At 36.7% G+C, this 23,196-nt stretch overlaps 1 protein-coding gene across 1 annotated transcript; it reads left to right on the forward strand.

Moving 5' to 3' along the window:
• Positions 1 to 423: 423 nt before the first annotated feature.
• Positions 424 to 9,144, forward strand: proza (protein Z, vitamin K-dependent plasma glycoprotein a). Its single transcript, XM_060887154.1, has 10 exons — positions 424 to 584; positions 2,376 to 2,481; positions 3,028 to 3,197; positions 3,491 to 3,515; positions 4,835 to 4,948; positions 5,136 to 5,264; positions 6,387 to 6,502; positions 6,592 to 6,709; positions 7,360 to 7,676; positions 7,767 to 9,144. The coding sequence occupies exons 2-10, from the start codon at positions 2,406 to 2,408 to the stop codon at positions 7,974 to 7,976; spliced, it is 1,275 nt and encodes a 424-aa protein (XP_060743137.1). The 5' UTR covers positions 424 to 584; positions 2,376 to 2,405; the 3' UTR covers positions 7,977 to 9,144.
• The last annotated feature ends 14,052 nt before the right edge of the window (positions 9,145 to 23,196 follow it).

The following is a 23,196-nucleotide window of genomic DNA, read 5'->3' on the forward strand; positions in this document are numbered from 1 at the left end:
ACACAAGGTGGAGGCAGGAATCGAACCCCGACCCTGGAGGTGTGAGGTGAACGTGCTAACCACTAAGCCACCGTGCCCCCTATATAATATTATAAATTGTAATTTTTTTTTAGCTTTAATTTTATTAATAATTAATATATAATATAATATAATATAATTAATATAACCGTTTATAATAAGGTTAATATTGTTACTAAAAAAATCTATTTACTTTAAATATTTTAATAAGAAATGGCTAAATTCGTATGACACGACAGATTTAAGTAATTTAAATAGATTTCAAAATAATAAATTATTTTTTTTGTAATTTCTTTTCTACGAATCTTCTGAGATGGTGGTTGCGCAGTTTGAAGGCTCCCTCTAGTGTTCATAAAGAGATACTACAGTGATCTGGAGCATAAAACACGCCTTACGTTGGACTGAAATGAGGATTAAATCCCGAGGCTGATAAACAAGACGGTGTTGTATAAGCGATTCATTCGGTGTGTCGGTTAATCTGAAGAACAACCTGCATAAATTGAACGGATGAATTGGGAATTGTTTTTAGGACTCATAATAAACCGGATTATTTGTGCTGTGTAAAGGTAAGAGACTGACAAAATATCTAATAAACCAAATTATTGAGCTGTGATGTCATGCGATTGTGACTGTGTCAGGGTCTTAGTTTCTACATCAATAATCATATATTAGATTAGAAGCTAAAACGTATTGTGCATAAATATATGCTTTAACATGCAATTATGATGCATGTAAACAGTGTATATTGTTTCCTTATAGGAGGCACTGAAGATAATATCAGTGTTTGGGGTTCAATTTCTAGCATATAACAGGTTATATATTATATATTATTTGTATTAAACAATAATCTCTCTGGATTACTCTGGATTATACAAGGATACATTTCTGGTTTATGTACAATACACACACACACACACACACATAAATATATATATATATATATATATATATATATATATATATATATATATATATATATATATATATATATAAATCTAGCGTGTTGATTAAAGCATGATTTTATGCATTCAGTATCGTGTACTCCCAGTATGATTCAGGGTCTCCATTAATTCAGGCCTGATCTTTGTTTATCTCAAGAGGAAAAGCATGCAGTCTTCCACATGGGGGCAGTGTAGGTAAAACAAAGGCGTTGTTCCTGTTGTCTCCAACATCCATCACTCACCATCCAACCATGGCACCAAATGATTCAGCACTTTATGCACTCATTGTTAAACTGTATCTAGGGCAATCTGGGAAATCACTTCACATTGTCACATGTTCTACATTTTCCACCATTTGCTTGAATCTCAATCAGAGTTTTGAGAAAAGTACTAGTACTAGTTTATGTTTTAAGTCTGTTTACAGCCAAACATGGACATTATTATCGCAGATCTGTAGAAAGATAAGACCTAAACAGGACCTACCTTCATGTTTATAACAAAATCTACTTGAAAAGAATTATAAATGAACAAAGGGAAATCATTTGTAAGTGATTATTCGCATCCAGTTCATCAGTTCCACATGGCTTTGAAACCCTGAGCCTCGTCTTTGTTCAGTTGTTCGTCTCATTTGATTAATTGATTAATTGATTTAAATACGCTAAAAACATCTGAGGTAAATGACATTTATTTACATTTGAGGTGAATTTCTTACTCAGACTCACAGACAAATTTAAAGCAAAACATTACTTGAAGTGTGTTTGTTTTGTCTAAATTTTGTATTATTATTTTCTCTACACTAACCACACCTTGATAAAATGAGGAATCGTCCATGAAATCTCTGCCTTTCACATGAAATCAAATCCTCTTCAATGCTACATTTGCTTATACACACACAAAACATTTTGAATCACTTCTGAAATAAATTTCACCACTCTGAAATTTACCTACAATAAACAGTTATGGAATGCTTACAGATGTGGTAATAAAGACTATTTTCGGTAGATAATGTGTTAAAAAAGGCTCTATGTAGAGTAGATAATGTGGTAATAACAACTCTATATACATTATGTACTCGTACTGAGACTCAGAACTATTTTTGACTTGTGTAAATTTGTTAGAACATAATTATGTAATTAAAGATTAGCATTTGTGCATTTCCTGAACTTGAGCTTTGAAAGCAAAAACCTATTTATTTATTTATTTATTTATTTATTTATTTATTTATTTAGTAAACGACTGCTCTACAAACTAAAGACATCTAATTTGTCTAACTTTAGCAAATTAAGAAAGCTACCATGTTAAAAGACTCTGTTTCTGTATGACCTGTAGTGAAACCCTGTAAAGATCAATAATGGGATGATGAAAGTCTACTCAGTAAAGTAAACAGCTGTTTGAGGTGAACTTTAAACGTTACAGGACGACCCAGACCCAGATTCGGACGTTACCATGGTGTGGCTGTACACAACGGTTTCCTTAACCCTTCTCTTAGGCTTTGTGACGGCTGGACAGCCCAAAAATGGAGGTATGACTTTTAAATCTAATCAATTAATCTGATTATTTACGTTACTGTAAACTAAATCTTGTGAGATCTTGTGGACTACGATACGGAGATTTTCTCAAAAATGAATATTTCCCGGTATCTGATCCATCAGGATATTAATTTAGCATCTATCTATCTATCTATCTATCTATCTATCTATCTATCTATCTATCTATCTATCTATCTATCTATCTATCTGTCTATCTATCTATATGTCTGTCTGTCTGTCTGTCTGTCTCTCTGTCTATCTGTCTATCTATCTATCTATCTAGTTGTGTGTAATTAATGTGTTCTGTGATCGTAATGTCCATTGTCAAAAAAAAAAATCCTACATGATTCCAATAATAAACATCTTACCATGTATTATGAAGTGTGTTAGTCTAATAAATGTTGATCTTGCTTTAAACGTAGTTAGATGATCCATTACGCAGCTTTTGACCTGTATAACAGAACGCGATATACAGAAACATCGGATTTTAATGCATCAGTCGAGATGGCAGAACTATAAAACACATCCCATCCTCTCAGCCCCAGTTTTCCTGGACAGGAAGGAGGCCAGTGAAGTCATAAGCCGTCAGAAGAGAGAGAATGCAGGAGATGAGGAGAGCAGGCTCCCTCACAACCTCGAGCGAGAGTGTCTGGAGGAAGTGTGCAACTATGAAGAAGCCAGGGAGGTGTTTCAGGACACTTATCGCACTGTGAGTCTCTGACCTTATGAACATCTTCATGTAGCTAATGCATAGTATCTAAATATCTAAATAAAGCATATATCATTGTTATAGATTTATATATTTTAAACAGAAATAAACTAAATGTTCGAAAAATAGTCCGATTCAAGACGACCAGATGTTCTAACCATTAAAGGAAACCATGTGCTTTTATAGCTCTTAACTAGGAAGTAAACAGGAAATTAATAATTCAGTATTGCTCTGGATACACTGACCTCCAGGGCTTTATTGTGAATAAAGTCTTTGCTTTTCTTTTATTACAGGATATCTTCTGGTCAGTGTACATAGGTAAGTAGTGCTGCTTGGACTATACTATACCTCAAGATAGGTTGTTAACCAAGACCTAAGATATTTACATGTTTAACCATTGTATGTTGTTTGTATTTTTGTTACTCAGACAGTGTTGGTGGGTCTGCTGGACCCACTGCATTTTTGGGTTTTTAATTCAACACAATCAAAAATTTGATGTTAAAGTACAGATGTTTACTTCATCCCAATTACAAGCAATATAAACATCATATATGGTTAATATTTGCTCTTTACCTTTATTACATCACATTTTTTAATTAAAGTGCTACTCGATTTTTGTTGTTTTTTAACAAAAATGTAATAAAAAAAAATGTAAAAAATTTAATCAAGTTATGAGTGGGAAAAAATCAACAAATTTACAAGGAAGCAAAGTTTTTCAAAACTATTGATGTTTATGAATATGAGTTCCACAGACCCGAACACCATATTAGTCATGCACGGAAAATGAACTAAATGAACACAAAATATTTGGCACGAGCCTCAGAAGATTTTATAATTCCACATGAAAGCTCCAAACATGAATCTGTATCCTTCAGTTGCTGGGGGTTTCGTGTTGATCTCTTCAGAACCTTCAGATTTCTTGTCATCTTGGTTGCTTTTCTCTTTAATCCTCTATTTACTCAATTACTCTGTGAGCTATTGTGTTGTTTTTTTTATTCATTTTAGATGCTGTGTGACATCAAAGTTTTGATATTTTTGTTACAGACCTTGCCAGTGCTGGACTTGTTTGGTCTTCACAATGCTGTTTTTTTTTCTTTGTAGATGTTCTCTAACACACTCTGGAGTTCATCAGCTTGCATGTTTCAGGCTTTCTTATATCGAGCTTTAACTCCGTTTCGCTCATTATGTGACTTCAAAGTTGCATTCGTTTGCACTGATTTAGGGTTTTTAATAGCTTTTATGCTTTTATTTGTGAATTATTCTACAAACTGTGCTCATTTTCATCATCTCTACATTTTACTACTATGTGTTTCTACATTGTGTAGATTCCTGACATATGAATATGAATATGCTTCGTAGCTTATAGTTATCTGAAGCCAGTGCACTTTTATTTAGGATGAGATGGACTTTTATTGCCTGTTATATATATATATATATATATATATATATATATATATATATATATATATATATATATCATAAAAAAATAAAATGAACACTCAGCCAAAACATGAACAAGGTCCAATATTGTTTCACACTGTGGGCTGTACCTTATATATAAATAGTTATATAGTTATGATCTCTACCGTTACGTGTAAAGTTTTACGATTATTTTCATGAACAACTCTATTTCACAGACGGAGATCAGTGTATAAACCAGCCGTGCAAAAACGGTGCTATGTGCTCAGACAGCGTCGGTGGTTATGACTGCATCTGCAAATCAGGATTTTCAGGAGTTCACTGTGAAACAGGTAAAAAATAATCTAAGAGCCAGATACAGAGATACAATAATCTAAGAGCCAGATAGTTTTGTACACACTAGATGACCTTTGTACAGCTGTAGACGAAAATGCTCGATCTTTTCTGTTTACTCTTCTTAAAGCGTGATTACTTTTTTTTTTATCTTTAATTCTTTATGCTTGTTTATTTCTCTCACAGATCAGACGGTGTGCATCATTGATAAAAACAAAGGATGTAGTCAGTTCTGTAAACCTGGCTACCAGTCGTATGAGTGTTCCTGCGCTTACGGATGGAAGCTGCAGCAGAAAGAGAAATGTGTGCCTGCTGGTGAGAAAGCTTAATTTTTTCAGAAAAATTCGAGTTAATCATTTTCAATTCAGATTTTTTACCGTTGAAATAAATGGTTGAATTTTACGGAAAGGGCGAGATTTTCAAACCGTTTTACATTTAGGAGGAAAAAACAATTACGCTTTGTCTTTTCAGCAAGTCTGTAAGTATGTAAGAGACAAACGTGTGTGTGTGTGTGAGTTTCACCTTCTAGATGTTACACTAATAGCATAATTATGATTGCTTAGGAACACTGTTGACTGTCGCTATAGTAACCGCTTGGTGACTAGTTCAGGTTTCATCCCATCCAACTCAATTGTGAATTTCTGTTCGTCATTAAATATCTGCTTCACCAAAGGCTTCCCCATGTGGGGAAACCTACGCAGGAGTTACAGTAGCTGCATCATTGTGCTATGATGATGTAAAGGGATTCCTCTCTGTGACGCTGATTAAAGTGGGAAGGGCTGAGTTTTGGTTCCTCTGTTTGTTTTCATGACGTGGTTCCTCTTTCTCTTTGGCTTGTTGCCTGGGATTCTAGACATATCATTATGTTGATCTGAATCCTAGCAACAGCTGTTATGTAAATAATTGTGAAACAGGAATTTTCCATGATAGTCGTAGACGTATGGAATTTTTTCTTGTACTGTAAAATACTGTGGGGTTTAGTATGTTTCTAAAAAAAACAGTGTATATATTTAACTCTTTAGAGAATTTGTTATATGTGGCATATACTGTATATTTGAGAGATTGTTATTAATAATGTGTGCAAATCTTTTTTTTTTGACCATATAAAAACATAATAATTGTAAAATAAAGTTGGAAAACTGACCAAATTATTGACCTATATAAAGAAATGAGAGAGAAATTCTTATCTTTATCTTTTTTTTTATTTAATAGCTATTAGGTTATTACTATTCTACTACATGCTATTTACAGGAAACATATTTTTTTTTACTGTAAATAGCATGTATATAAAATCTGATAGGAAGTATATTTATTCTTAATATTTAATAATAATAAATATTATATTCAGTATATTCTTTTGTCTTCCAGTTTATTGTCATGTAGGCTGCTTTGTGAAGCTCATACTGTATGTTAACACACTGTTGTGTTGTTCCTCAGTGCAATACCCATGTGGGAAGGTGAGCAGTTTGCGCCAGTGGGACAGCCGGCAGTCCAGCAACGTCCGCTCAAACTATGAAGGTCTGGATTGCAATGCCGAAGAATGTCCGTGGCAGGTACGGAACCTTAGAACAATCACGCATGTTGACATTAATAACCTCTGTATTTGTTTGTAGTTTTAATTGTGCTATTGTTTTATTTTAAGGCCCTGCTGCGAAACAGTGGGTCGAGTGGGTTTTGCAGTGGCGTTATCGTCAAAGAGAACTTTGTACTGACCACTGCACAGTGTGCACAGAAACATACTGACTTCCAGGTGGCTTTGGGTGAGTGATAACGATCTGTAAAAAGGAAACATTCACAAAAATGTAATGATGTTAAAGGGAACGTACGGAGCCTCTAAATGGACCTTGGGGTCAAAAAAAAAGGAAAACTGAAATATGTTACACCATGTCCTAAAAAATAATGAAAATAAATAAATATCGTGTGCACATGTGAAAGAGGTGAACTTACTATTAAGTGCATTTTCTTTAAGAAAAAAAATCCAGACATTCTCAAGTATGGAAGCGCTCGTAAGTCCTAATACTGTGGTATTTTTAACATACGGTGTTTACTAAGGTGTATAAAACTGTAAGTAACTGATTCTGAGCTTAAAATGGTCTTTCGTGTGCTGAGTATGTGATGATTTGCTGAAGCATGTTGCACAGTGGAAAACCACTCGCTAAAGACGCAAATTCCCCACACCGACGTTCAATCGACGTTTCATTTTTGATTGAACTATTTCATGAGGCACCACACACACATTTTCGGCAAAAAAAGGTCAATGAATAGTCACAGAGTAGAAGAAAAAAATAACTGATGATTAATTAGATTAAAAAAGTAATTGTTTCTCTATATTTTTACTTCACCTCAGCTTATACTGTACGTTTCAGATGATTTCTGATGAAACAGCAGTAACACATGTTTTTGTATCCAGGTAAGAAGGTACCTTCCTATGAGCCTGGTGAACAGACCCTGTATGTAAAGAAGGTGCACGTTCATCCACTTTATATGGAGGGAAAAGCAGAAAACGACCTGGCGGTCATCGAGCTGAAAGACAAGATTATCTTTAGGAAGACGATGTTGCCGGCCTGTTTGCCCGAGAGAGATTTTGCAGATAGTGTTTTGATGTCGGAGGAGAACTTGGCCGTGGTCACTGGTTGGAAAGACGCGTCCGAGTTTCAAGGAAACCTCAGGCTAAACCACCTGTCTTACAGCAAACTGCCAACTTGCATGGAGCGTCACTCGGGGCAGGTAAGGAAATTTTTTTCTTGTTGCAACAATTTACTAAATATCATGAATGAATTTCCTAAAATTGGACTTCCATTTCATATTGGCTTCAAGATTACCAACAAGATGGCCTGCACCCTGCCACGTCCCAAAGCAGATTGCGTCTTTGGCTCCGGCAGTCCCGTCCTCACCTTGTACCGAGACGTCTTCTTTCTCACCGGCATAGTGAGCCAGTCTCAAGGGATGGACTGTAACAACGGTTACGTCTTTCAGAAGGTGTCTCGCTTCCTTCCTTGGTTGAAGACTATAATGGGCTCTTTATAAAACCAGTAGATCGAAACTCTACGGAAACCGCGTGTCTGTTATCTTCCGTCAACCAATCCTAGTGATTTTCCAGAGCATGTGCTTGATATTTCTCCAACAATCTTTAATTCCTATAGTAAATCTCATACACACGTCTATAATGCAGCACTTTACATATACATATATGGACATACATACATTTTTCTATATGTTTATTCTTTCTTTGGAATGAAATGAGACATCAATATAGTATGAAATGACACATATGCTCTGGATAGTATAGTATGTTAAGATTTAATGAAAGAGATAGGAAACAATTTAAAATAAGGGACAATGACACACAGGTCATGTGATCAGCAATGTGATAAACAACTCAAAGGCCAGAAGTTGGGAAACAAGATACAGAAGCTTGGTCAAACCAGAAAGTCAGAAACAAACATAAAGCTTGGGAGTATGGGTGCAGGTCATTGGGAAAGATTGTATTCACAAGTTAAACCCACTTCAAAGTCGTAATTCCAGGCAGAGAAATGGGATTTTCTTAGTTGGAAAACTCAGAGTTTTCTGAGTTTTCAGATAACATAACAGAAACAACAGATGCAGTGTTTGTACTGTAACTGAGGGTAAATCTGTTGAAAATGAACGTTTACTCGTCTCAGAAGCTGAAGTTATTGAATCACAAGCAAATTGATTCCCATGAGAAATGGTTTAATATGGAGCGATAAAGTTAACAGCAGCTTGATGATTTTATAAAACACAAAAAAAAAACGAAAGTAAAACACACCCGATGTGTTTAAATTCTTTATTTTTTATTTTCTAGAAGTAGAGTTATGAAATCTGGCTGTATTTTTTTTGTAGTTAATTAAGAAAAGCTGCACCTCCATCTCACACATCCATCTCACACCAAAGCACCCGATGTCGTAATTTCGACTTCCTTACACGTCACTAACTAATGCCGACTCACTTAGATAAAATGCAACAAAATAAAGAAAATAACTGCTGTACTGTGTCTTATGAAGGTGTAGGATGTTGAATGAAATATTTGGTCATGTAATATATGCTCCTACACTATGTAGTACAGTCTGTTTATGTATACAGTGTATAATTTAACACCTAACTCTATTGGTGTGACGTTATTATAGTATTAAACACTTCCTGTAACTGGCTAATAAACCCAATGAACCAAATAAATTCTAAATGTTTTTTCATATGTACATCTTATAAATATATGTTTAACTTTACTGGCTTAGTAAAATGTTAATGTTGTTCTACTGAAACTTTAGTGCGATCACACATTTGCAGCATACTACTTATGTTTTTATCTCATTGTTATACAACTGAGCAAAAGGGCCTTGCTCATGGACCCAGTGTACTGTAGGTGGTAGATTGGTGGACATGGGATTCACACTCCAACCAGTCGGATCAGTAGTCCAACACCGTACCCACTACGCTATCACATTCCCCTGACGATGCTACACTCGTTTATCAAGTTTGATAAACCGTGTGAATTCGTATCATGTGATGATCCTGTCACAAAGATGAGGATGAGGTTCTCTTTTGAGCCTGGTTCTTCTGTAGTTTTCTCGCTCATATCGTCTCAGGGAGTTTTTGTATGCCAAAACACTATTGCCTCAAACTTGCTCATTGAGGTAACTGCATTGAAGACGTGTGACGGATAGGTTGACACGTCACGCCATGACATCTTCACATAAACAGAGATGGATGATATATTTCCCATATATATCTCTGATATGTCTCACCATTGTGTTTTCTACAAAGTAGCTTCAAAATAATATAAAATCAGCATCGAAAGAGAAGCCACCTGATTTCCTGCATGCTGTACTTGCTTATAGTGTTTACTTCAATCAATCAACACTATTTGGTTAAATTGCTAACACTGTGAAAGCAAATATCATAAATGCATTATTACTTAGTTTTCTGTTAGCTGGATAGCTTGTTCCGAATAAGGATAAAATGAATGTAAAAAAACAAACAAAAAAAACGTCTTGGTGCGCATGATGTCATTTCCGGTTGCTGCCCATATTCCTAGCGGTCCCTGAAAAAATTTCACATGCTGAAAGACTAGTGTGTCCGGGCCTTAAGTATTTTCAGCACTTATCACAGTCTAGTTTTGATAATCAGTTTTACTCATGCAGCAGGAACATTCTCTGTTTTTCTCCATGCTGGTCCTTCATTGGTAAATTAACCAGGGATGTGTTAAGGTGTTGGCTTATTGACTGGAAGTTTGTGATTTTTAATCCCTGGTAAACAATCTGCCACTGCTGGGCCCCTGAGCAAGGCCCTTAAACCCCAATTGCTCAGTTGTAAAAAATGAGCTAAAAATGTAAGTCGCTCTGGATAAATATGTCTGCCAAATTCCGTAAATGTAACTCATTTCCAAAAGCCAATAACAAATGCATTTGTCCAAGATTGTAGTATGTGTTTAAAAATAAATAATCCATCATTCTGCAGTGTAGATCTTGAGGATAAGCGCCCATGGCCATACTTCAGAAAGAAATTTTGTAACGTTAAACTTCTCCTTTAGGCTCACTAGAAGGCATGAACTCATGTTGGGGTAAATGCTGCAAATGTTTCTAACATTACTTTGCAAGATATAACTAAGTTAAAGTTACGGTAAAAAATGTTTTCTCAGGTTTGACTAGCATCAGTTCTAGTACTGATAACTTTCACTTGAATCCATTTCTTGCTGTCTACTTCCACTTTTAATTGTGTAATATTTTCACAATGTGACACATTCGCTATACTTTCACTTTTTATTATTTTTCAGCACTTTTTTCACCTCTGGTGTTTCACTGTAGCGTAATGTAAACAGCAGTATTTATTACGTACCCATTACGTACGGAACATTGTTTTAAGTTGTAATGTAATGTTGTGAATTTGCGCAGTGCCGTCAGTGTGAGTTCAGCACCACGGACAGCCACCACAACAATAACAAACATACGTGGTTCAGGGTGGAGCCAGATCACAACATCTGTAGCTGGAATGCAGCAAACCTTCCAACAGGTGGCAGGTGACAAAAGGATAAATTTAATGGTCTGTTTTTGTCAAAGCAAGAAAATAGGCATTAGTGTGTGTGTGTGTGCATGTCTGTGTGTGTAAGTGTGTGTTTGTGTGTGTGTGTGTGTGTTAAACTGGATGTTCTGTTCAGAGAGACTGTTGGATCCAGATACTGAGACCATGTTCTCTAACAGTTCTTGTTTAAGCCACATGGTGGTGACTGGAACTTAGTAATTGGACCCTGTGATGTTCTGTACAGGTGAAAATAAAATAAAATAAATTTCAATTTAATTCAATTCATTTAACTTTAGCTTTTTGGTATTTTACTCATTTTTTAAAATTTATGTTGTTTTTATATTGTTTTTATTACATTTGAATTATTGTAACGACCCCCCCCCCCCCCATTGTATGCTATCTATTTAGAGTTATATTGTTTTGTTTCTATTACTATTCTTCTTTTACTGCATTTCTTCTTCTTCTTCTTCTTCTTCTTCTTCTTCTTCTTCGTCTTTTTCTTCGTCTTCTTCTTCTCTCTCACTCACTCATTTTCTACCGCTTATCCGAACTACCTCGGGTCACGGGGAGCCTGTGCCTATCTTCTTCTTCTTATTATTATTATTAGATGTAGTAGTATATGAAATCACTAGAGATGATATGAGATGAGAAGTGAAGAGATAAAAAGATATGAGATGAGATGAATATAGATGAAACGATATATGATGAGATCTTTATGGGTTCAAATACAGTACAAATAAGCAATTGCAGGACTTTTCCGGTATCAAGGCCTACAGGAGGAATCATTACATATAAAATCACTCACTACATCATGATTACAGCTCTTATAAGCCTGATTATAATCCCTGATTGAACTGAACCTAGTCCAGGAACTCTGAATCATAATTCCTCTAATCGAGACTGATGAGACTGGTGATCAGCACAGTGTGTATCAGGTACTGTGGGGTTATGATACTGCTTATCAGTTAAAGAATTTGTGCTCTGTGCTGTTTGCATAAGCATTTTTTTTTGTGTTCTGAGAAATGTTCACACTTGAATTGAGTAAACATTCACAAAACTGTGGAACCTGATGAAATAAACCTGATATTATATGAGTACATAGCAAGTGTAGTTACCATAAATATGTCCTACTTATACTTAATCCACTCTTTTGGCTTTCTGTGATAGAAGAACAATCTACCTACTTTTATTTACACTGCACATTCTCTCACAACTTCCTAAGGACATGCAGTGTTAACATTTCTGAAAGCATCAGTGCAGTAACACACACGCAGCTCTTTTGCCCTGAGTCTGGATATACTGTATGTGTATACAGAGATGATTTAAAGTTAAAGGAATAGTAAAAATAAAGCGTGTCAGTCTAAAATCTGCCTAATAAGGCTTGACATGAATCCAATCCCAACCCATTATGTCTACCCATAAGATCCATTAAATTATAGTCTAATATTATCAGGTTGTCCATTCGGGATGCACTGATTTGTGATTTTTTTTTATATACAATCGTATAAAAGCATTTCACTACGCCGTATTGTGTATGATTGTGTACATTTCCAAATAAAATGTACATTTAAAATGGAAGTTTTGGGATGTTTTGCATTTCAACATGTGGTGCAATTTCCAGCCAGTTCTGACCAGCACATTGACACAGCACTGACTGTTATTTTCATAGTCACCAAAGTGACTCACAGGAGCTTGGGAACAGATTATGTGACTTTTTTCATGCCTCATTTTGTAACGTATTTTGCTTTTCCAGTGATTGTGCCTGAACATTTTACTGGTGGATTTGTTCTGACATAAATAATGTCCTGTTTGTAGAATGCCACTGAGACCTACAGATAGCAAAGTATGCTATAATTCAATCTGCTGGTGTTTAACTAATTCTGACAATTGTAAAAAAATTAATGGCATGACCTGAACAGACTGAAAGACCAGCTTTACTTGAAAAATTTCCCTTTTCCACCCTAAACTATTTTAAAGCAAAGCCAACGTATTCAGAAACAAAACTTACTAAATGACAAAAACAATTAGAAAGTTTGTGTGTGTATCTGTGTGTGTGTAATGGAGAACAGGTGAGATGTAATTAGAAGACCAGTAACTGTAAATGTGGAAGTGAAGGTGTGCTGTGGGAACCGGATTCCGATGTGGTCACGGGTGCAGGCCGCAGTGCATGCTGGGAAATAGAGTCCGTGGACTGGTTTGATCTGACCATCTATATAAAACTACACATATTCCGAAAACTGCATTTTTTTCTTCTTCTCACAAATGTGCAGAACAAATTTTAATGCAATTCAAAATATCATGAAGCAGATTCCTTCATTGATCAAGGTTCATTGATCCCCTCAGATCTCAACCTGAAAGCCTAGAAAATATCTTTTAGCTTCTCATTATTCTTATTTGTAGGTAAGAATCACACCTCCTGCGGTGATGCAATCCATTCACCTGCAGAAAACCAGCAACAATTTCTGAAACCTGTTAGAACTGGTCAACTATCAGCAGATATCAAGAACTCTTTATAATCCCCTAAAGATGATTCACTCACCTGTGAATTTCTAATACTCACCTGTTCTGCTGAATTGCAGAAAGTCTAAGATACTGTTATACTGTAGCAGTGTGTTTGGACGATAAGTAGTTTGAATGATGTGCCCAGAGGGAATGAAAGGAAATATAGAAATATTAGGTGTTTAGGTTTGATGACACATGATGACACATGAGTTTGATAACACATGATAGTTCATTTCGTTGACGGATAAATAGACAAGTCTGGCAGACAGTCTGGATGTGATGGCCAGGATAACCCTGGAAATTTTCAGTCCAGCTACTGCTAAACAAACCACACAAAAGGGACTGTGTGGAGTCCAAGGAATTGGAAAAGGAGAGGCATTTTTTCCCAAATTTTCTCAGTCATACGTGGACATTTACGTGGATGATATTTCAATTTTGCAATTAAGTTGTTCTGTACACTGAAGATCTGTTGCCCCAAAACCCAGCACGTACACAGTTGCTTTTCCCATCATATCCTATTTTGAAACCAGTCTCAGCTATTTTAAAAATAGTGAACATGCCAACTCAGACACACAATCACTCACTTGTTCATGCCTGGGGTTAGTTTAGAGTCAACATTAAAAATCCATGTTTTTGAACATATTTGTATCACCACCGTGTGATTACGTGAGTGAATGAGTGTGTGTGTGCCCTGCGATGGGTTGGCACTCCGTCCAGGGTGTATCCTGCCTTGATGCCCAATGTCGCCTGAGATAGGCACAGGCTCCCCGTGACCCGAGGTAGTTCGGATAAGCGGCAGAAAATGAGTGAGTATATCACCACCTATGGTATATATAACTGTTTACATATGGGCAATCTTTGCAAATTCACTCAATTGCTGTTTTGCATACCATATTTCAATACCTAATCCAACTGCCGCTGTTCCATAAGTGTAGATATGTTTACTAGAACCCTCTTTGTACTGTATAATATACAGTATGCACACTAGTCAGCGTTATATTTTGTGTTTTCTGTCCAGTAGTGTTTTGTATTGTCTGTTTGTACTGTTTTCTGTCTCACACTGTTTGCATTAGATTACACACAATGCATTTTATGTAGCTAGCACAACGTATTTTGACTCCTTAGCTCTATGTCTATTTATGTAGCACCATGATCCTGGAGAAACAATGAATGATTGAGGAATGATGATGAATTAGAGGTCTGTGATTGTTACTAGGATGCAAAACATGTTTATAAGCAAAACATGTTTACGTATGTAAGGTGAGTGTTTTAAAATGATACAACTACAGGCTTTAACAAGCATGGATTTGGACTGGAGTTTAGATGACTCAGTAACTACCAACATTGTTTGTGCTTGTTCTTGATCTTGTGTTGCTCTTGTTCTAACTCAGACTTGGTCTTTACATCACTTTAGACTACAGTAAGTGTTGGGTTTTGGGCTGGCTGTTTAATCTGGAAGCTGTGATGTGGATCAGGAAGCACGGCATGGTACAGAACCTGAGACTACCTGTAGAGGGTTGTGTGAGTTCAGATGCACTGGAATTGGCCTTGAACACAACTCGTACATGCTCCTGCTCAGGAAGTAAAATAACCTGCATGTGTGTTTTAGCCGATGATATGTTTCCACAATACACATGCACCATGTACCAAAAGAGGTGAGATGCCTTACTGCATTAAAAAAAAACCCAAAATAAATAAATAAATAAATAATATTATGGTGAGTCGATATGGTTATGTCTAAGTCGATATGGTTATGTTTATGTCTGTGTATTGGGGATGCGTGACCGCAAATGCCCCAGGGTTCAACAGATTCAAGTGAATCTAGAACCAGACCAATGCTGTGGAGGTACTTGAGCCCAAAGATTATCATAGCATTTGTGGTCCAAAGCCATCCTCATTGTATCTCAGCGGTAACACCCACATATTGGATATGTTGTCAGGTATCAGTGTGTGAAATGGACATAAGCTTGATAATATACAGTCTGGAATCTTCTTTTTACTTTTACGTCATTTGGAAGATGCCCTTATTCAGAGTGTCTTAAATTTGAACTTATTTGATGCAACTGAGCAAATCAGGGGCCCAGTGGTGGACCTGGGATTTCAACTTGCAACCTTCCAATCAGTAGGTCCTCCCCACCCTCAATTTAGTAGTTGAACTTTAATGTGTGTTGAGATTCCTGCAAAAGAGTAAGCATATTCCTGTATGTGGAATTTTTCTAAATTTCCAAAATATATACTAAAGAAAAGGACAAATGTAAAAATTTCTCCTGAGATTCCATACAAATGCAAAGAAGGTGAACAAAAAAATTAAAAATGATATCATCACTTTTCTTCCACTCTTTTGGATTGCACTTGATCTCCTTCTTTGGATGAAAGTGAAGTGGGATATCAGGATGATGTCCAGGGCTTTGGTACTGTAGGAAAAAACAGTCTCACTCCCTGAAATCCCAAAGAACAGTCTAGACAGTTTGGTATTTGGTATTTGACTCTCACTCTGTACACACCATACATGTACTTGGCAGATGAGAATGCTCAGTTGCCTCTGTGTCAAATGACAGTTTAGTGGAATAAATGTGATCTGTTAAACCATTTTCCCCAGTACACAGGTACTCCGGTGGTGTTATTGGAATGAAAATTGGATGATTTTCTGGCTCTGACATAGAAGGAGTCAGGACTCTGTTGGTTTTCAGTGTGAGACTTGTGTTTTTCCATCAGTTGGATAACGTTTCACAGATTTTAGTTGCTTATGAACAAGCACTTGGACCATCTTAGTGATCAGAAATGGGTTTAATATAACAATTTACTTTGAAGATACAAACATTTATGTGAAAAATTAAGCGTTTGTGTTTGTTCCTGAACCCTAGTAGATTAGTGAAAACAGAAGTACTTATGGAACTCTGCAGATTCTTAAAGCCCTGAGCGTTTACTTTCATATGTGCATCATATTAGAGGGATGTGGTAGCCTATTGGTTAAGGCGTTTGGAAGGTTGTGAGTTTGACTCCCAGGTCCACCAAGCTACTACTACTGGACCCCTAAGCAAGGCCCTTATCCCTTAATTACTCAAAATGAGTTAAAAATGTAAAAGGTTCTGGATAAGGGTCTGCTAAATAAGAGAGGGACATGACAAAGACATTCTATGCTGAACATAGACACAATCAAACAGGATAAAATTGTTACATGGTCCAACATATTAACAATGAACAGAGAGACTAAAATTGCAGCACTACAAAAGGGAAACAACGTATTCCAAGAAAGAAGCACAAAGTGCTCAGAGAAGGACACGGTGGCCTGCCTACAGTTCGAGGAAAAGAAAACTCAGTCATTCTGTACTGAATGTGGAGGAGTTCACACCTCAGACGTTAGATATCACTTAATTACAGTAGCATAAAAGAAAAAGGGTCATCAGTTTCACAAATGCATACCTCTACATCTCTACACCCAAATGCCACATAATTCTCAAAATCTTTAAATGTCAGGGAAATTCCATCCGTTCGTTAACAGTCTGCTGAAACGTCTCTGTGATATACAACGTAAACACCTATGAGATGTTCATCATATATATGATGACTAAACTCTGTTCAGAGACAAAACAAGTCATATTCTGGAGTGCAAGCATTTCAAGTGCTGCATGCTTTAACCTTTTTGTTGAATGTATTCAGCAGTCATGGTTTAATAGTTCAGCCACTTTAAGAACTGTCCCGCTTGCCCTTATAAAGCTTTAGACTGAGGTTTGTACACACTGAAAGAATCCAAATTACAGTCAGTCACATAAATCACATTAAAAAGTGCGTCATTGATTGTTTCATTTTTTTGTAATGACTCAGCACACTCTTGACCTGATTTGTAGTATAACATTATAAAGATGCCTGTATGGCATGAGTCGAGGAGATAAATGCTGATTGCCCTTATAAAGAATTAGACAGGCCATTTCAACACAGAAAGAATACTAATCAAATTAAAAAGTATGTCATTCCCCCCCCTAGACACCAGGTATGCAGTACCTGTATGTAATATAACAATTTAGATATTCATTATATGCTATGTTTGTGAGTATATACAAATTTGTACATATAAGTATGTATAAATTGTATATCTAGCACGTTTTGCATCAAACAGCATCTTTCTACATGGTTAACTGTCAGACGAATGGAAATTAAGGGAAATTTTCAATCAGTATATACAATATATAATGAATTATTTTGTCAGGGCAAGTTAGCTTTCAATGTAAGATGTGTGTTTTTCCTTTCTGTTGTATAACCTTACACAGAATTTGAGTATTTAGAGATATATTTTAGATTCTTATGAACAAGCACTCGATTTGTGTGAAAAAAAAAAAAAGGAACTATTTCTATGAATATATTGCACCTAGTAGGCTAGGGAAAGACAGAAATTCTTAAATATGAATCTTCTTAGTTGAAAGTCCTGACTGTCTACTTTCATATGAGCTTTAGAGAGACATAAAGATATTCAGTGAGAACATAGATGCAACAAAAGAGGAGGAAACTCCATATTTTGGCCTCTGGGAAATTTAGCAATTCCAATTTCTGCACAACACGATACAGCAAATAGCTCAAGTGGTTAATCCTCTGAGTTGTTGATTGGAAGGTCAGGGTTTAAACCTCAGCATTGCCAAGTTGCCACTGTTTGGGCCCTGAGCAAGACCCTTAACCCTCTCTACTCCAGGGGCACTCCATCATGGCTGACCCAGTGCTCTCAAATCAAATCAAATTTTATTTGTCACATACACATACATACAGAGTACGACATGCAGTGAAATGCTTTTTTTGTCTGTCCGGTATTCAAACATAGAAAGATGGAATTAAGGATAAAAATAAAACCAACAATAAAACCAAAAGGAGGTAGAGATGGAATTAAGGATAAAAATAAAAACAAAAGGAGGTAGAACCAAAAGGCTCTGACCCCCAAAGCTGGGATATATAAAGAAGAAAATTCACTGTTCTGCGATTTCTATGTGAAAAAATAATTGCTTCTTCCTCGTCTTCTAGCTGTAATAATTTTCTGCAGCTAATCGAACACACAAGACAATAGATCACATTCAAGATGTCCTTTTACTGCAGACAAATTTCACTTTATTTTTCACTTTATGATTGGCTGCAAGTGATCTTAACACATCTCTTCTGCATTGCTGGTGACTAATCAACCACGTTGGTTGTCATTTCCACATCAGTGTGAAAGTGATGAGATCAGCCACACAGAACAGGGCATGGTGACAGCAGTGTGCCGCTCTGCAGCTTCTGGAAACGCCTTCTAAAAATAAGATTTAAAAACAAATAACCAAAAACAACAGTTATAACAGAAGAATGATTTGTATTCTAAATGCCCTGTTCAGCTGCACAGCTGAGTCATTTGGTTACAAATTTTAATTCTTTTCCAGATAGGTGTGTATACAGTAGGTAACTTCTTGTAAACAGGATTCAGCAAACTCAACTGTTGTACGCAATCGAACTGTTGTACGCAATCGTTTGACCTTTCACCTTTATGCAGCAGCATGAGGTATTTATTTGTATGTGGGAAGCACAAGATGTACTAAAAGATATACTCCTTATTTTCCGTCCAGTCACGTCGCAACTCACTTTATCATTGTATCATATTGTATCATTTTATTGTATTTACACAGATATATCTATATTTACTTATATGCATATTATATGATCTATCACAACCACTTCGATCAAAAGGTGTAGACTATTTGGTAGTAACTGAAGTAGTAAAGGCTACAGCAGGGGGCCGAGCTTTTTCTTACTGAGCCCCACAGGAACAAACTTCCAATTGCACAAGGTGCAGGCTGAAAACACATTTGTTTAGTCTAGCTTTTTATAAATAGCTTTTCTTAGGTAAAGGAGTAGATCTAGAGGGTTCATGATCATAGAGTGTTTACAAGCATGCATTCATTCATTCATATTCATTCTCACTCACTCACTCACTCACTCACTCACTCACTCACTTCCGAGCTCCCAGTGTTCTGAGTTAGTGTTCCCAGTGTCCCAGTGTTCCTAGCTCCCAGTGTTCCTAGTTTGACCACTTCTTTTCCTGGAACTTGATGCCCTACCCCTAGTTGGAGTCTCGTTGCCTGGTGTGCAGTCTTCTGGGTATTGATCTGCATGGACAGATTGTGACTCATGGGATTACTGAGGATAGAACCACTTGGAGACTGTCACGCCATATTTGAGCTATTTTTGCATCAGTCCACTTTGTGTTTGGGTCTTCAACAGCGAACATTTGAAGGCTTTAGCAGGAATGGATTAGTGTTGGGTCTCTGATCACCTCAGAATTTGTGCTGACCTGTTGGTTCTTTAGGAGCTCTTGGTTGCACAATGTCACTCAAATATAAACTTCTGTAGAAAGGACATTATTTACATTGACATTATTTACTGTCCAGTGTCAAACAAATGAGGATGAGGTTCACTTACTGTATGAGTCTGGTTCCCCTCAAGGTTTCTTCCTCATATCATCTCAGAGAATTTTTCCTCACCACAATCACCTCAGCTTTGTTCATTAATGATAGATGTTAGAGATAAATATAGGGATGGAGTAGATCAGTGTTTAAGGTGTTGGACTACTGCTTGGAAGGTCAATTCAATTCAATTCAAATTTATTTGTATAGCACTTTTTACAATTGACATTGTCTCAAAGCAGCTTTATAGAACATAAACATAGAACAAAAGGTTATTATAAAGAGTGATATAATACAAAATTCAAGATCAATATTAGATATATTTAAATGCGTTTGTATTTAACCCCAATGAGAAAATCTGAGGTGACTCAAGGTGAGCAAGTCTAAGGTCTGCAAAGTCTGCGATTGAATCCCAGGTCCACCAAGCTGCCACTGCTGGGTTCCTGACCAAGGCCCTTAACCCTTAGTTGTATAAATTTAAATAAAATATAAGTTACTCTGGATAAGGATGTCTCTTAATGCCAGAAACGTAGATAAATAGTAGCTCCATTTTAAACTTTACATTTTTATTCTGTTTCTGTGCTTATGTAAAGCTGCTTTGAGACAATGTGACTAGTTAAAATGGCTAAACAATACATATTTTATTTATAGTTTTTTTTTTAAAACCATTTTCTCCTGTTTTCTACCCGTATAAACTTTTGATTCTATAGTCATTTCCCTGCATATCGGACTGTGCATAATTTTGCATATTGGAAAGTTTACAAACCACCGTGACAGTTAAAAAACACTGACAGTTTCTCAATACAGTATATTACATAACAGAAAACTTCACCACACACTCTGCAACCTTCACCATACTTCTGCCCAATCAGATTACAGATTTCTTTCACATTCACTGTTACAATCTGCTAAAAGTCAGATATCTGAACAATACACTCTCCTCTCTGTTGTTGTCTGGGAAATGCTTTGGCTTCCTGAAAGCCAACACAATAAGAAATGAGGAGGAGGTTCAATACACAAGATATTCAGCCAGGACGACGTGCTGAGCACCCACTACCTCAACCATGTTTTTGTCAGCATGCATTACACAAAATTTGAACATGTCTGCACATCAAACATAATAGTCATATTGTAGTCATATCACACCAGTCAATCTGCATCTATATTTTCTGAACATATTGTCCCCTATTCTTAGCTGTAGATCTAAACTCGTAAATCTATTTGCTAGAAGACAGAATGTCTAGAAGCCACTGTTGTGGAAGATTGAATTTTGAGAGATTTAAAGTATAAAGTATCACACTTTATTGTGTTCCGCTGTGCAGCAGGACCCAACACTCATAGTTTAGCATGAGTAAACAACCACTGGCAATGACAATTTCTAGTTACAATAATTACCAGTTATGAGTGTGGCCGGGTGTAATAAAGAACACAACACACCGGAAGCAACAATGCTTTTCTCAAACTGGGGTTTAATCTTACTGCTGTTTGTAAGAAGAAAATGAAAAAGAATACAGCGGTTGATGGGAGCAAATTTGAACAAAACCAAAAGTCTGATTTAAACAATTACAAAAAAGATGAGTCTTGTATGAATTTGGAGCTGACAAGGTTAAATCTCACTTAAATCAAATCAGAACACACCTCAGAAGGCCATATTCTAACAAAAAAACAAGATCCAACTACTAATTGAGATACTTAAGTCAGGTTAAACAAAAACACATACTTAAAGCATTCTAGCAAATTCTACTAGCTAATACGAGCTAATACTAGCTACTAATACGGTTAAATACAGTCAACTAAAAACAAATACTAAGAAAATACGGTAGTGGCTAATGTACAAAAGAAATAAAAGCACATTAGTTCAGCCGTCTTACTTGTTCCTTTCCTTAAACAATCATCATGCAAAACATACATTAAACCAAGCATATGCACACTGGACTTCTGTAGCCTCAGAGCTTACATTACGGTTAAGAGCTACCTTACTAGCATGCAGTTTAGGATCTTCAAGAGACCACATTAACGCTTCATCTCTTACTTCAATCAGAGTTGACTGTGGCTTGTCCCTCACTAACTTACGAAGTTCTCTTCGAAGTGCTGCATCTCTTACTCCCTCAATGAACTGGTCTCGTAAGGCAACATTTGCGTTTGCAACAGCATCGGGCGACTGCTTCAAGACAGAGTTCAATAGTTGTGGCAAGGCATGAGAGTATGCACGAAGGTCTTCACCTTCCAACTGCTTGCGGATATAGAAAGTCTGCAATAACTGAGCAAGACTACGCTTTTCCCTAAATGCCTCCCTAAGGTATGAAAAGACATCTGCTATCCTCTGAGGTTGGTTCCCTCCTCTTAATCTTACTTCTTCGAATGCAGCACCTTTTAATAGGGAAATAACAAAGTCTGTTTGATCTTCTGGAGGCTGGTTTCTTACCAGCAATACCCTTTCTACCTCTTCAATAAATTCATCAACATTCCTACCGTCTTTACTGAAATCACCACTGAAAGACTGAATGTGACGTTCCCTTGGCACATATACATGAGACCTAGTTGGCTCTCTACCTAGGTTGGCGATAGCTGCCATAGCTTCAGCATGCTTTCTGCTGAGCCCTTGGATCTGTCTCTGCATCGTCCATATCATGACTCACACCTGCACCAGCAGTACCCTGCGCTACTGGATCTACATCAGATTGTGACATGATAAATTAAATAAAATGTCCTTTCAACAGTACAAAGTCTTTCAATGTCCCTTTTTTTCAGTTTCTAGGATATATGACTGCGAAGATCTGTTTAACACTGCTTCCGCTTCCAGCAGGACACATGCAGCAGTCTTCTAGTAGACAGTACGCCCTTGAGCTTCGACCCCGGACAGCGATAGCCCCTCTTCATCCAGCGATCCAGTCCCTTGGCCACGAACCTTGAGCCGACGTCATCACACTGGACACTCCTAGCACGGTTGCCCACCTCCACTCCGGGTCCCTGCAGCTCACGTACCCACCACTACCGTATTTTTCAAAAAACAGAAATACCCTAAACGCCTAAAAGCTCCCAACTGTCAGATACCCCACTCCTGGTACCAAAAATGTGGCCGGGTGTAATAAAGAACACAACACACCGGAAGCAACAATGCTTTTCTCAAACTGGGGTTTAATCTGACTGCTGTTTGTAAGAAGAAAAAGGAAAAGAATACAGCGGTCGATGGGAGCAAATTTGAACAAAACCAAAAGTCTGATTTAAACAATTACAAAAAGATGAATCTTGTATGAATTTGGAGATGACGAGGTTAAATCTCACTTAAATCA

This window comes from Tachysurus vachellii, chromosome 14 (assembly GCF_030014155.1).
Source record: "Tachysurus vachellii isolate PV-2020 chromosome 14, HZAU_Pvac_v1, whole genome shotgun sequence".
NCBI lineage: Eukaryota > Metazoa > Chordata > Actinopteri > Siluriformes > Bagridae > Tachysurus > Tachysurus vachellii.